This window comes from Folsomia candida, unplaced genomic scaffold, assembly GCF_002217175.1.
Source record: "Folsomia candida strain VU population unplaced genomic scaffold, ASM221717v1 Fcan01_Sc004, whole genome shotgun sequence".
Taxonomy (NCBI): domain Eukaryota; kingdom Metazoa; phylum Arthropoda; class Collembola; order Entomobryomorpha; family Isotomidae; genus Folsomia; species Folsomia candida.
This window is the reverse complement of record NW_019091196.1, coordinates 9631642-9646889: the sequence shown is the minus strand read 5'-3', so window position 1 is coordinate 9646889 and position 15248 is coordinate 9631642. Positions and strand designations below refer to the sequence as shown.

Here is a 15248-nt window from a genome sequence, read left to right as displayed (position 1 = left end):
CTTCTGACATCGCACCTGCCTCTGCCCCAGTCCAACGAGTCTTGTTGAGAAAGAAACAAAGACCTCCATCCGCTTGACATTTTGTCCCTCTTCTTCTTCTTCAGATGGACAAAAGTCACGTCCTCAACAAAGAAGAGAAGAAAGACGGACAGGGAAACCCATTAAAATTGCGAGTCACTTACTTACTTACTGGCTACTACTACAGCAAACAATGTATTGCAATTTATACGGCAGGAAAGTAAGTGAACGACGTGGTCAAATAAAATGACGGATTGACCACCTGTCATGTCAACTACTTGCGTCTGTCTGCAAAAAGTCGCAGAATGGACATGCAAGGCGATAGATGCAGACATAACTTTGTTGCTGCTGCTGGATCAGCCTAACTCACTGCGGAGCTGGTTACTCGATACTCTGTTTCATCAATATCATTATGGAGATCAAGGTGAACGTGATGAGTTTTTCGAAAGAAGGATCGATTTGTCATCTTGTTTATGAGACGATTAATATTGTAATTGAGATAGGCTAACATGTGACGCAATGACATGTTGCTCATTTATCTATATGGATTAATTAATGGAACCAGTTGACCAACCTGATGATGGAAGACTAGATGACAAACCGGAAGCTGGGTGGTTTTGATGGTGTTGATGGAGACTCTTATTCGCAGTCTGAATTCCTAGCGCAGAACTGAGCTGGTGAATGGGGCTGATTGATTTTGGTGAGGTCGTTTGTGGGAGTGGTTTGTGATTTGGGTAGTGATGCTTCCCATTCAAACTGCCGTTCGTGAGGGTACCACGATCGTTGTTGTCGTTGTTGTTGGGAGAAATATTGATGCTATTTGGGGGAGATGATTGAACAATATTGTTATTCACATTGACCATGGGAAAGTCTTCCTTAATGAGGGCAAGACTTATGGGTTTGGTCACTGGAAAGCGGAGAAATTGTTGTAGAATTATGAGCTCTTCTTCTGTAGGTATGAGGGACCAACTTGTTATTACGCCTCCGCGAGGATTCTAACAAGATAAGCGATTATTACACATTATACGTAATTAATTGTGGATACATTTACTATTAATTAATAATTGCTAATGAAATTCTCACCTGAACCATGTACCCCCTCGCCAAATCTTGCAGAGTCCAGCCGAAACTACGTCGGATTTTCTCAATATCGTCCGTACTCAAAGTGGTGAGAAGTCTTTCCTAAAAATTCGACATATCGTTTTATCAGAGATTGCGCAATCACCAGTTAATACGAAGCCAATCAAAATTTAAATCAGTCACTCGTACATCGTCCACCTCAACTACTTATTCCTTGCGGACTAAGCTCAGCAAAAGAAATATTTTGCGTTTTCATATCTATCATGTCAAAAAAAAAGTTTAACACTGTCTTCCAACGTGCTGTATGTATATACGTTAATGGACATATAGTCAGAGTTAGATGGATAAACCACCCAACCAATTCAGCCCATTTTTTCTTTTTTTTTTGATGGAATGAGATGAGCTAGCATACAAAGTCGATTTGATAGTGGATGATTTGACTGACAATGATGGGAATTCAACTTGCTTTGATTATTGGTGTGGTGTGAGTGTACAAAAGTCAGATTGTGGGAAGTTTTAGTTGCCAAAGTAAGGTCGGATGTCGGTTTTGTCTCAATTATGGAAATCATTAGTTGAAATAAAATTATTATGAAAGAAAAGAAAAAGAAATATCAATTCGTTCATACATAAAAAATGCTCACACACACACACACAGTCCAAATCATCATCAAAGACATTGGACACAGCACATGAACTAAAATAAAGGTCAGTCTCACTCATTTGAGGATACTTTGTTACTTACTTTGTCCAAATCCAATCCAATTATTATTGTAACAAATTGTATTTTTCCCACATGCGATTTTACACACACACACACTTTCTGCTTGGTGATTTTCAAATGGGACAAACTTTAAAGTAACACTGAGGCAATAACCGATTAACAAAGGCTAATTTAATAAATTTGCGATTCATTAGTTCAACGGCACGATATGTATGAAAATAGTGGTGGTGTGACACTTGACTGAATTTTCGATTACACCACCTGAGACTGAGACGAGTAATAATGACCACTAGACGATTACACACTTATCTCTTCTCAACCAGGAGGGAGCAACTTCTTTTCGTAGCGATGATGTTGCAGTGGCACAACCAAACTGACAACTGAATACTGACTCATTGGGTAACAAAGCCGAAGCAAAAGGTGGAAAAGTGAGTGAAGAAGAAGAAGGTACAGGTAATCAGCGTATGCAACTACATGAGAGGACAGGTAGTTGGTAATTGTAGTGGAGGAAGAAGAAGAAGCTCATTTCATGCTATGGTTTACACGTATTCTGTACTCAATACTGTGGCATCGTGTCATGTCGTAATTCTTATTACTGTTCTTCTTCTTATCCTGGAGGAGATACGTGTCGTGATGCGACGGGAATCCAACCCAATTCCTAAGAAATATGTATATGCATAGGTAAAGCTAGTAGGGTGACGAGATGATGCACCATGACCATTTATTACTTGGTGACGATTCTTTATACGTTGGATTGCCTCCTTTTTTGTTATTACTCAGGTTTTTACTTGTTTACAGACAAACTTGTCACATACATTGTAATCAAGTGGGTAAATATAAGGTGTTGCGAATCGATCTGCAAAAAATTCCTGTTTTATTACTGCCCTTCACAGAAATAGTGCATCATCGTGGTTAATTTAATCTGCCAAAGTTGTCAATAACATGACTCGTCCGGTTTCTTAATTGTTCATGTCGTGAGATATTTACGAAGGAGCTATAAAGGATACAATGACATTCTTAAAAATAAAAATATTGTATTTTTTCGACCGACGTTTGAAATGTCAACCCAGTCGTCCAATTTATTTATATGCATAATGTGACATCTGCACTACTGCTGCAGTCGATATGCATAAGCAGATGGAAATGCTACCCATTCGGTGAAAAAGAACCATCAATGTTCCACAATCGTTAAATCTGTCTCATGTTTTATTATCCGGTTGGACCAAGAAAAAGATAAAGAGACAAGAAGCTTAATAAATAAGTCGTTCCTTCGTACACAAATCGCTTCATTTGCTCCGCGGTAAAATAAGCAAGTGCAAAACCTGATCTGAATTTAATATCTGACAAGTATGCACGTCAAATATTGCGGATTAGTAAGTAGGACTAATTGTCAAGCTGTTTATTTTTCGCAGGAAGTCAGTAATATCGTACATTCGTTTGAGTGGGTGTGGCTCTCAAGAAAGGATAAGAAATAACTGCCTTGACTTACAATGACAATTTTGATCCGTATTGGCAACGCGTGTGTCCCATACAAGGCCAAGCTGCAAACATCAAACACTGTCAATTGATCCTCCGCAGCAGTCATTAGCTTCTCCAACACTGTAAAGAAATAAAGAAATAAAACTTGTTAATGTTTCCCACTTTTTTCTTCTTAGTAATGTGTAAAATTAATAGTGACACATTTATCTGCAAAATTTACACTTTGCAATTTTGGCTTCACTGTGTAAATTAGTTTCTGCACTAAAGCTTAATGATAAAATTAATGAGTTAATGAATGTATGTTTGCTGGGTGCCAAACCGCTTCATCCATTCACAAAAGAAGTTATGCATGTAGGATTAAGGTGACAAACCGGACAATGACAACCAGCGTACAATCTTGTCAGCCCGTACTTACGTATTTACTTTTAAGTTATATGCCAGATTAGATAGCTGATTTGGTGGATAGTCAGATAATCTAGAGGTTCATAAATTTAAAGGGTGGTGTGTTGGGCTTGGTTGTTGTTGGCGTTGGATTATGCAGAGGATGCAGTGCAGAATCTCAATTGTCTGAAACAATACTATCAAGTAAACTATGCAGACTTCTTAATGACCCAGCATCGCCACTACAAGAGAGCAGTTATTAATTGCACGAGTGGGTGCAAAGACGAATGTATTGTTTTTTTTTCTTAAGAGGAATTTTCTTTCTAAATTGAGATTTGCATTTGAGGAAATACTTGATTTTGTCAAATTAAATTAATTACACTGAAAATTTATTATTTGTAGTTCAGCAAATTGTGCATGAAGGTTGTGCAGAATGAGAAATGACATTCAAAATCTAAACTCGCAGCACGATCATCATTATCATCGCACTGATAACAAAAGTAAACTCTAGGTCACCATACATCTCACGGCTACCACAATAACTTTGCTGTGAACTTGGTTGCACTTTGATAAATTTTGCAAAATTTGTTGTTTATGGGATCTGTCATAAAACAACACCCACCGTAGCGCCACACCAAGAATATGATGACATCACGTCGTCGTCGTCGTCTTATAACGCGTATGCATGCCCAGAATTTCCAATAATTTGCGAAAAAAGCTACTTGACATCTTCTTGGACGTAATCAAGAAAGAGCAGGATTAGCGAGAAGTAAGCCTCCTCGATCACATCGTAATTACAGAGTAGCTGCAGCAAACAAGCCGACTCGTGTAGCTCTATCTACTCGTCAACATGATCATGATGAATCATTATCATCCGAGAGAGATTGGAAATTAGATTCTCTGATCGGAAAATAAGCTACTAAAAACCAGATGACCTTTACTTGCCACCATCGGACACGGTTGACAAAGAGTGATTTATGTTACACATAGTTTAATGGATTAGGGCAAATTTAGTAACTGCGCTCGTTCAGCAATGGATGAATATGAGATGCAAAAAATGCGAGAAATTTACACGCTCAATCATTCCACCAGACCATAATAATCATAAAAGAGGAATAATAATAATAAGAGGAAGACTGAACAAATTGCTGCTGGAGGGATCCGGGGTGATTTGACTGACCTGACTGTTAAGCAGAATAATATGAGACAAGAGGCGAGTGAAGCATAAGCAAATGACAAAACGAGCTCTCAGACACAAGACCACTTTTTGTCAACTTTTTTACCTAATGATACCACGAGACCGTGATGGAATTAACCATTTCTCAACCCCGTCAACTAAAGACGTAAGTACGTATAAGTTACTTATACCTAGGCACGTATGCACCAGCTCGATATTAATCAAACAAATTCCCAGAGCATTATTATCACGTCTTTTTCCAGCAGAATTAACATTCGTGGTGAAATTTCCAGCCCAATTATAATTATTTCGCAACAATGACAAATATTAACATCTACTTGATGTTATCCATGTAATGTAAGTTGTAAAAGTAATGGTTCGATTATGCAATTCCTATTTTATCCTGTTTTCCTGGTCTTTTAGGAATTGTTGTGCCTCATTGTTGCACAAATGTATGTATCCAATTCGTGATACATAATGTCCTGCTGTGCCAGACCAATACAACTTGTCCTTGTGTACATAATTTCATTTTATGAAATTCTGGATTTGACCGCTGATAATATGATGTATCACTGAACCAATTAAGCAAAGTTTTCTACTGCATTGTATGTAATCAAGTTTGTGGTATGTACTGCGTAGCCAAATAATTAGATTCGACAGCCTGATTTCAAATGACATTTACGACAATCCGTGAGGTGACAAATGTGCCGATCGAATTAAGTATATCTTCAATACACAAGTAGGATTGACTCTTGACCATTCTGACAAAAATAAAAGAATATTAAAGTTTGACGAGCTCAGCAGGAGATCACGATTGTCGTCGTTGTGCGAAAGCGATATTTTACTCCGTAGCATAAAAATCAAACTCATTCTGACACGAAGACATCTTAAACGACATACTTGTATGTACTTATACAATCACAGTTTTGCGCATTAAGGTACCGACACAGGTATCTAAGTTGATTGAGGTAAGTTCTATTGTGGGTCAAGCACAATAAAAGTAATTATTTTTAGCCGAAATTCAATTATAAAATTATAAAAATGCTACCCTAAAAAACATGATTACCTTCTGGACATCGACAGGCAATGAATGTTCTCGTCAAAATCTGGAGGAACTCTCACACGGAGTGAGGTACACTTTAAATCACATGATTATTACACATACAAATTTCCGAAAGTTCATTGAAGACTGAGGATATTCGTTGCGAAATGTTTACTCATTGATGCGACCAAGATATAAATAAATGCATGTACTGACTGCGTATTTATCTTACGTAAATGCATACATATGTATTAAAGGTACGTGTATTCTCCTTTAAATAAAATAATTCCAGGCAGTCATACTAATACAATGATTAATGGTGTGCCAAAGAAGTGGGGATTCTTACAGGTTAAAATTTCTCATAATTTCAAAAGTGTTGGTGGTGTGATTACTCGTATACTGAGAAACTGGTGATAAACACTGCTCTTGAAAAAATTATGAAGGAGGATAAGTCAGAATTAATTGTTGAGTATGGTTAGGAAAATCAAGGACGAAGTTGCAAATAAATCTTGAAGTGTGGTGATAAAATCAAACCTTAGAATTTGTGGTAGGATAAACTCTACTTTTTCCTTCAAGTGGACAATAATATCACAAAAATTATTTTGATATTTTGAGGTCCTCCTCAATCAGATTGATTGAAACAATAGATCATAAAAGTTTGATGACCAACCAACAGATTACTGTAGAAAAGATCTGCAATTTTCGCCCTGTATTCATGACATTGCCATTTTAGAGGACAACTTTATACTGATCTGACAGCTTAAAAAATCAATCACATTGTTGCAAAAGCACTCTGCTTAGAAAATAATGCATAAATGGCAATAACAATAATCATAACACTTGACTTTGATAGTCTTGCTTGACAAGTGACAATCTAAACCCCACCATTTCTTGTCTCAACTAATGGACCATTTCTCTGCCCTGAAACTGCCAGTACAATTAAAAATGTGTAAGTTTGAGTGAACCAGCAGAAATTAAACTTTGTTTTATGGGGCTTAATCTCCAATCAAGTCGATCAAAGAGATTTCAGTGATAATTGTCAATGTGGTCAATGCCCGGCATCGAATACAATACAAATGCGTAGTACGTACCTAACCGCAGATGTCACATGTGCTGCTACGAATTTTTAGGAATAAGTGAAATGATTCATGCCGTAAAAAATAAGAAAAATGTTCTGCGAAACGAGTTCTTACTTAATTGAAGGTTTGACGTTGACGTTTGGTTACCGCACAACAATATTTTTCTCACGACCCTCAAACTAACTTTGTCACAACTTTTGCTGAACGTATGCAATGTGACTGCGACGAGGCTACGTTGTAAATTGATGCAATCTGCTGATTTGAGCTGAGCATAATGCCTTCTTTTACTCGTATGAAATTCTGCCTGTGTGAAGTCAACCCATAATCGTAAAGATATATTGGTTGGGAACAACCTCCGCTGAGAGATGTCTTTTTTGATAGTTTGAATTCACATCGTCAACTCATTTCCAGAGATAAGTACCTTATGCATCCCCTTTTGTTAAGTAAGTATCTAGTGAATGCTGGTGGTTGGTGATGATGAAGAGATAATTGCACAGTGGACAACTGACTCGCTTCACGACAATGTGACCAACTGGAGTTGTTTGTTGGTGTCAACTGTCAACGGAAGTGGACGGCTTCCTGTACTAATAATCAGCACACATGCATATACATACACATACGAATGCCATTGTTTTATTAGTCCACTACTCAAACTAACGTCACACCTGCTTTTAGAACCACTTCTCGTAACAAATGCCACCGTCAACATCCATTTTATTGTGTGACTGCAATAAAATAAACATAAAGTTTAAGAATGATATGGCGATTCCTCTCTCGATAAAAATCTGTCTGGACGTTATATTATTATAACGAACACTGCGGGGGAAGAGAGAGCATCTCGGCACCATTACGTTACGTAACAATGCAGACGACGACTGCAGTTTTATAGGATTCCCAACGTATGGAAGTACGTACTGCTACTGAGGTTGGTTGGACGATGAGGAGAAGGGCACGTGCCGGAGGACGTGTCTTGTCTTTCCGTTCCAGTGTCAGTGGTCTCTAGTCGGTCGGCGGGCAGTGATCAGGACAATTTCGGAGAGTCCGGATGGGACGAACGACGCCAGAGGACGAATCCCTGCCCTTTTCGCAAATGGCAAACGCGGATCGATAAGTGCAAATCTGGGAAGGAAGACAGAAAGGGGACGACTATATGGTAGAGACATACATGACTAGAGAGAGGCAGAGTCAGAGAGAGAAAGTAAGGACCCAACCCAAGACTTATTTTCAGTCCTTGCTCAGTCCAGACCAGATTCTACTCCATCAAACTTTTTTTCTATCCTGGTGGAAACTCTGCGGAGGAGGAAAGCAGGTGTATCTACACGACTATAAGTGTGGGTTGGCTGCAGCAATGTCATATCAACATTCCTCCGTGGAGCATCCATCAACATTTGGAAAAATTTGGGGAGATAAAGGCTCACAAAATCTCAAATCTTCCAAAGTGTTTGCTCCCCCGTTTTTGGACGAACCCGGAACTGGAGATATCTCTTGCCAAACTTTCTCCGTGTGGACTAGAGCAATTTTATCATCTCGTTTCCTTCTCCAGTTCACAACTACTTTCTCTGCTGCGCACAGTCAACCTCACACTATTCCGGGGAGTAAAAAATCTATAAGGAAGGACAACACCAACACGACGTCAAGTGCCAACCTGCCATGAGCAGCAGCAGCAGCAGAGGACGACCAACGACGACGACCACACAATTTTCTAGCTCATTTTATTTCATCTGCATCATTACTTGCTCTAACTTTCGTTCGTTCGTAGAATGCATTTTGTAATGTTCATCTGACCACGCAAACCCGAAAACAAGTTTTTCCAGGGAAGATGACGCCATATAATTTGTCCTCACGAATAGAAATCCCGTGTTCCTACCAGCATTGTTAAATAAAACATGCCGTATTGTTCCGTGAGACGGTAGGATCTTTGTTGCTTGTCGTTTGCTACTGCATATTTGAGCTGGCTGCAGGGTTTTGGTGTGTGGGCCGTGATAAAAAGAGAGGAGGAGGAGTCAGCGTTGTCGCGACGGGCGACGTGCCGTGACTTTCCCCATCCCTCCCGTTAAATTCGTTCGTCTTTGTCACTTTGTGTCACGCAGCGCAGTTCGCTTTTTAGTCGTGGAAGCCCCAACCCCACTAAAAAATACTCCCTCGCTCTCTCCACACACAAAGACAAAATATGTCACGCTACGACGCATACCTTTCCTACTTTTAGGCGTCTATACGATCCAACAACTCCCACCTCTCGTCGTTTCTTCTTCCCCTGTTAAAATATAAATAAGCTGCTGTTTCATTCGTGAGACAATTTCTGCTCGCCTTTCCTGCTTTGTTTTAAGGCGCAAATTGGATCAACAAGATAATTAAAGATGTTGACTTATTTGTTATTGGTCACCTTTTGTGCATGCACGCAGGGTTGGTGAAGCAGTTTGTAGTAAATAAATGGCTTCATGTGGAATGAAATGAAATGCTACACAAAAATAAATAAGTCTTTGGCTTGTCATTAAGATAATTTGTGTGAATTTTGCTGGGAACGAAGAAAAATCACTTGCTACCATTGCCACACACAGACCACGAGAAAACCTTGAATTATTATGATGGACAGATCGAGGTGGGTCAAAATGACAAAACACTTAGGAAAATGAGCAAGATTATGACATGATAGAAGTAATTGCGTACATATTCATAACGTGCGCTAACAATATCAACTTTTTTTTGCTTATGAATGGAGAATAACACATAGATTTAATACCTAACAGTAACAGTGAGAAATTTGGTTCTACTGGTCACTAAATTCAATCCAAAATGCATGTCGGATAAAATGTTATTTCGAAAAATCCTGTTAACTTTTAACATTTAAAAAACATTTAAACAAACTCATGCAAATATTTGCTTTTGTTACATTAAACTTGTTTTTCCTCAAAAACAAATATTGCTTCATATGCACTAATTAAAATTTTAACAGTGATTTGTAAATTTTCAAGGTCTCTTCGACAGTTTATTGTATCATGGGCAATCAAAAATAAATGATAACAACCCAATTTAATTTACGAGTAACATTTCTCTCTCTCTTTTGATGTCTAAACTTTATGTAAAACGAGTGCGAAAATGATGTCGTTCCCTTACAAACAAATCGACATTTAGTCGACGATGTAGCCTGTACAATATTGAATAAATATGATGCTTGCAATTTGCAAACTTCAGCAGGTATTTAACTTTACATAGTTTTTACTCATTATTATGATGTCGATGAAGCAATCCATACAAGGAATTATAATTATAATGTGCACTATAATTGTGTCGTTGTCCATGTTTATTGCATCGGCGTAGTAGTGTTTACCCATTCCTCACGTGGTGAGATGGCCTATGAATGATAATGATAATGTAGAAAATATGAGACAGTTTTCCTTATTTCCTTCCCCAAGTGTAGGACGATTAGGTGGATTTTAACATTGAACTGGGTGAAATTGCACTGACAAAAAGACAGTTAAAATCCCCATAATGAGGGTATTAGGTAAGGAAGAAATGGTTATTGCGGCGTTGTTGATTCATTAATTGTCTACACATGCATAATGAACATTCAGTCAGTGAGGGCCGGTCTTTCTGATCTGATAAAACATGTAAGAAACGACGACCAAGAAGGAAGACACAAGGCTACAGAATAATTCTTCACGTGATCATTGTTACTGGCACCACGTCAAATGCATAAATATCCACATTTTGCTCAAATATGTATTGTGGGAAAGTGCGATGCAAAATTAGTTGTGTTGAGATAGTCATCAATTTACTTTACAATGTTAAGACAATAGTCATCGTGTATCTTATTGCAGTAGTTTTTCCAGAATGTATACATGTAGCAGTAGCCAAGTTTTATATATAATTAACGACACTGGAATTTCCTCTCTTAATAGCGTATCAAAAGACAGAAAAGTCATACGATAATGATAATGAGGTATGTTATATTTCCTACAAATCCGATGCTATTTTAAGTATTCTTGACTTTTAAATTCTCACCCCATTTAACCCTGTCCCGACTCCTTACTCCGTCACGTGTCAACCCATGTTTGATCTTACGAGAAGAAAAGTGAGATCAAAACTTTATCAATTTCCAGTCCGCTTACGTCAAATCGCTTGCTTGGTCTCAATATGTTGTGCTGGGAACTTGGGGAATAACCATCCGAGGTCCAACAACTGCTGCTGGTTGGTCTGGTGGTGAGGCTCCCAAAAGGGAAAACTTTTCTCTCTTTGGATCTGAGAACCGAGAAATATTTAATCCGAAGAGGAGCCACCACATTCACCAGCTTATTCGTATTCGCCTCTGCTGAATATACCACCGTTTCAAGTTTCATCCTTTCGTGAAGAGATCAAAGAAACTGTTTTGACTTTGAGGGATGACTGTCTCTTTAAACTGAGCTTTTATCTCCCATTTTGCATACATTATAACATAACATCTCTCTCTCTCTTATATAAACCAGCATCGCCCCTGTAAATAGTTTGACTCGGGTCGACAATGTGAATAATGTGATGTGATGTAAATGCAGAGAACGGGACAAAATCCTATCTGCCTGCACGAAATTGGAGGCATCAAAGGAAAGTCCTTCATCTCCTTCCTTCCTTTACTATCCGCCATTCCCTCCTTGTGTGGAGATAAAAGAGAGTGAAAAAAGTTTAAAATTTCCTCCACTGGGATTTTATTATTTCATCACCACCACAAAATGACAAGGACATAAGGAAAGAAACCGAAATTGATATTGAAGCCGGTCTTTTGAGGGAATAATAAAAATATAAATTTAATAATAAATCCCAACTCTACCGCAGTACGTATGTATTATTAGGGGCACTATTAGAGTCACCATTATTATTCCACGACTTCCTGGGTCCTCCAATCATTTCTTGTTCCTTTTCCAGAAAAATCCTCATAAAATTATGGTTAGAGTTGTGCCGTAAAAAAGAATGAAGGGAAGGGTTGACTGCGTATTAGTTGACAAAAAATACCGAAAATGACACATTTTATATACGTATATCCGACAAAGGGGGAACAATAAAGCACTTTTGAGTATCCATTTTTAGTGGGAAAGGTTGCATCAGTGTCTGCAATGGGGTGAGATTATTATGATATGACATATAATATAATTGCTCATCTCATGCCTGCCTCAACTTCAACCCACAATTTCTCTATAAAAATGGGAAGCAGTTAATGCAGCAGCAGCAGTTATTTTTTAACAATGAGATGAAGCCTTAATATCGTCGGCATTCGGCTAAGTAAAGAAAGAGAGAGAGGATTTCCTCCTCCAGAAAAAGTGAGAGAGAGAGAGTGAATTGTCATGTCACCTACGTGTGAATTGTTGGCTTTTTTAAAAACGAATGAAAGTGTACCATGGTTGAGTGGTATGACTTGCATCTTGGACTATGAAAACATAACACTTTTCCAACTCTGACAATTGACACTAAAATAATTCTACAAGAATATAAAAGAATTTTTGAGAGGTAGGTTGAGATGACAGAATCCATTATGTAACAAAGGGAGAGGGAAAAATGCGATAAAATTGTCATCGTTTTGCCTTTTGCGCAGATTTCATCCATCCATTTATGACAAGATGAACTTGATATTTCCCTTTGACACGGCAATTGCTGCCCTTTGAAAAGTTTCCCTACTTGAATCCTGCTTTTATTTTGAGGAAGGAATTTCTCCAGCAGCCACATTCCCCAGCAATTTTCTGGCAGAGGGATCACCAGGAATTTTGTTTTGTCCAGACATACCTCATGTTATGCAAATACTGTGGGTTTTAAAATCTCGATTGTGCATTGTCCTTTACTAAAACAACAGAGTGAGTGAAACTGGGGCTATAATACGTGCATACATATGCCAGCAGCATGTTTATACATATGCACATAAAGTCAAAAGCATTCTTTCCTTGAATGAATGTGCAGGATTTAAATGCCAACTAAACCCCTTGCCCATTAATTGCTTCAACTTGTGAATAAAACTTGTCTCAAATAATCGTTATCAACAATCTTTCCACTCAGATGAAAGTCAAACAAGCAACGAAACGACCAACGGAAGTGTGCAATGTCAAAAGTGAATTTTTTTGAATGAACTTTAAACTCAAATTGGCACAAGCTCTGTTCTTTCGACGACTATAGCGAAACCGACGACGATATGATGACGACCAATGCCGGAGGAAGGTGGAGGCAGAAGAAGATGATAAGCTGTAGGGAAGGAAGGCAAAGTAGGAAAACCTCCCCAACCGAATACGTCAGTTATATGAGCAGCGATGTAAAAAGATGAGAAAAATGATAGACCACCACACACCGGCCAACCACCCGACTTCTTTGCGAGTCCAAAAATCTGAGACTTTTCTTTAAAAAAGTTGAAATCCAATTAATCTTCCGTCTCGTTGATTACTTAAAGAAATGAGCACTCTTATTTTGTTTTGTAGCCATTCATTAACTCTTGAATTTTGAGGGGTCGTCACTGCTTGGTTGGCTGGCTAAACAATCTCGCGTCGAATCAGCTCGGGTCATTTCGTAGTGATGCATATGACATCAAACCAGCCAGAAGAAAGACGCTGCTCAGCTCATACTTAAGAAAACAGTCACGTCCATCCATGTCCATCCAATCCTCCTTCCTTCCGTTTTAAATGGTAAAGTCATTTCGCGAGACGGACCAACAACCAAACCACCAAAAACCGACCTACCATTTCCTCTCTCGATTTAATATATCATTTTCCCTCTGTTGTTGCTCGTGCTTCGTTACGTTGGTGGATTGGATGACTGATTGTTTGCTAGATAGATGGGTAAAGTAAAAATTTCTTAAATTTTCAGGAAACCAACCTCATCATTAAGATGGAGGGGTGATAATAGTGACGAATCATACGTAATCAAGACGCAGATGTACATATGCAAGTAGTGTATCTTGTAAATTATCTACTTGGTCTTCTGTGGTAAAGGGTCGCTGCATCAATTTCGCGTTAATTATCACCAATTAAAATTAGTGGTGGATCGAACAACCTACAAATGTACACCATTTGCTGGTTAGACTAGTTACATGTAAAGCTAAACAATGCGCTTATTATTATTGTTTTTGGTACATAAACACCTACTCGAATATGAATATTATGATAACCTGTCATGAGTACTCGTACATATGTATTTATACATTTTTTGTGTCTCTGACAATGCAAGGTAACATAACATCAAGATATTTAGCTCGTGGTGGTTAATTTTGTAAAATGAACGTGGTCAACTCTACTAAAAACTGAATATTTGCAGTACTTCACACCTGCCGAGTTATTAAATAATACCAACAAAAAAGCAGCCCTCATTTGCACGAGAACAAGCAACACCAGCAGCACAATTAATTATGCCGTCCCACGTCACGTTATGAGCACAAACTAATATTCGTGTCATTTAGATGTATGTATGTATTCACAAGCTACTTGCAATGTTTGACGATGATGATGGTCTTTCTTTTCCTGTCCAACAAAGTGCGACAAGACAAGAGGCGAATTATCATTAATCCACATGCATCCCAACCCTTCCAATTGTCCGACATGCAGAAGTTTAAGTGAGTTCACCCATGTGAATCGATTTGTGTCCATGAGTCAAAAAGTCAAACTGAGCTGTACAGATTGCTCAATTTGATTGCGATTCAACAATTATGAATTAGCTGTATCTCCTCCAAGTTGAATTACCTACTCTACGACTATAAAAATTAGGGATACGATGACCTTTCCAAGTTCCTGCCATGAAATCTGATTCCATTTATTTTATTTTATTTATTTGTGACTTATTGAGGAAATCGTGAAATGTGTGGGGTGCCAAAAATCTAGAAGAATGGGTGATCCGTTTAACGCGAAAAAGAAAAAGACACGGTTCGCGTGTCCCCTAAAAACAACGTCACGCCGGTGGTACATGTATAAGTTCGTCCCATTTTGTTCTTTCTGGTGATAATCGCCCACGGTCGGTTTATTATGTTACTTCTCTTATATTACAACAACTTTATGATGACGGATGCCAAAAACGTGCGAATCGTGCGAATTGAAAAAAAAAGTCTAGTTTTATGCCATTTGGGCGACTTAATTTCCCTGACAGAGCACCCAGCCCTGTAATTACTTGAAAGTCACCTCACTCCTATCCACATCCCTGCACAAGAAGCCGTGATTTTTTGTACTTTCTTCAAGAAAACTCAACCATCACCAAAGAACAAAACGAGGGGGAGTGTCACATCACAAAAGACAAGAGGAGAACAATTAAGGGCTTGTGCAATATACGGCATTTATT

The 15248-nt window shown here is 38.4% G+C and overlaps 1 protein-coding gene across 2 annotated transcripts in view; it reads right to left on the bottom strand.

Annotated features, from left to right (window-relative positions):
- The window catches only part of LOC110848642 (zinc finger protein basonuclin-2), a 35823-nt gene that overhangs the window by 5136 nt on the left and 15439 nt on the right, over positions 1–15248 (bottom strand). The window contains exons 4-6 of one of the 2 annotated variants that reach the window (XM_022095902.2): positions 3309–3418; positions 1102–1200; positions 593–1013 (exon numbers count right to left, since the gene is read on the bottom strand). In XM_022095902.2, coding sequence (XP_021951594.1) covers positions 593–1013; positions 1102–1200; positions 3309–3418 — 630 coding nt within the window. Of the gene's footprint in view, positions 1–592; positions 1014–1101; positions 1201–1840; positions 2214–3308; positions 3419–15248 lie in introns of those variants that run through there. The other variant, XM_035850855.1, reaches the window with a different exon arrangement.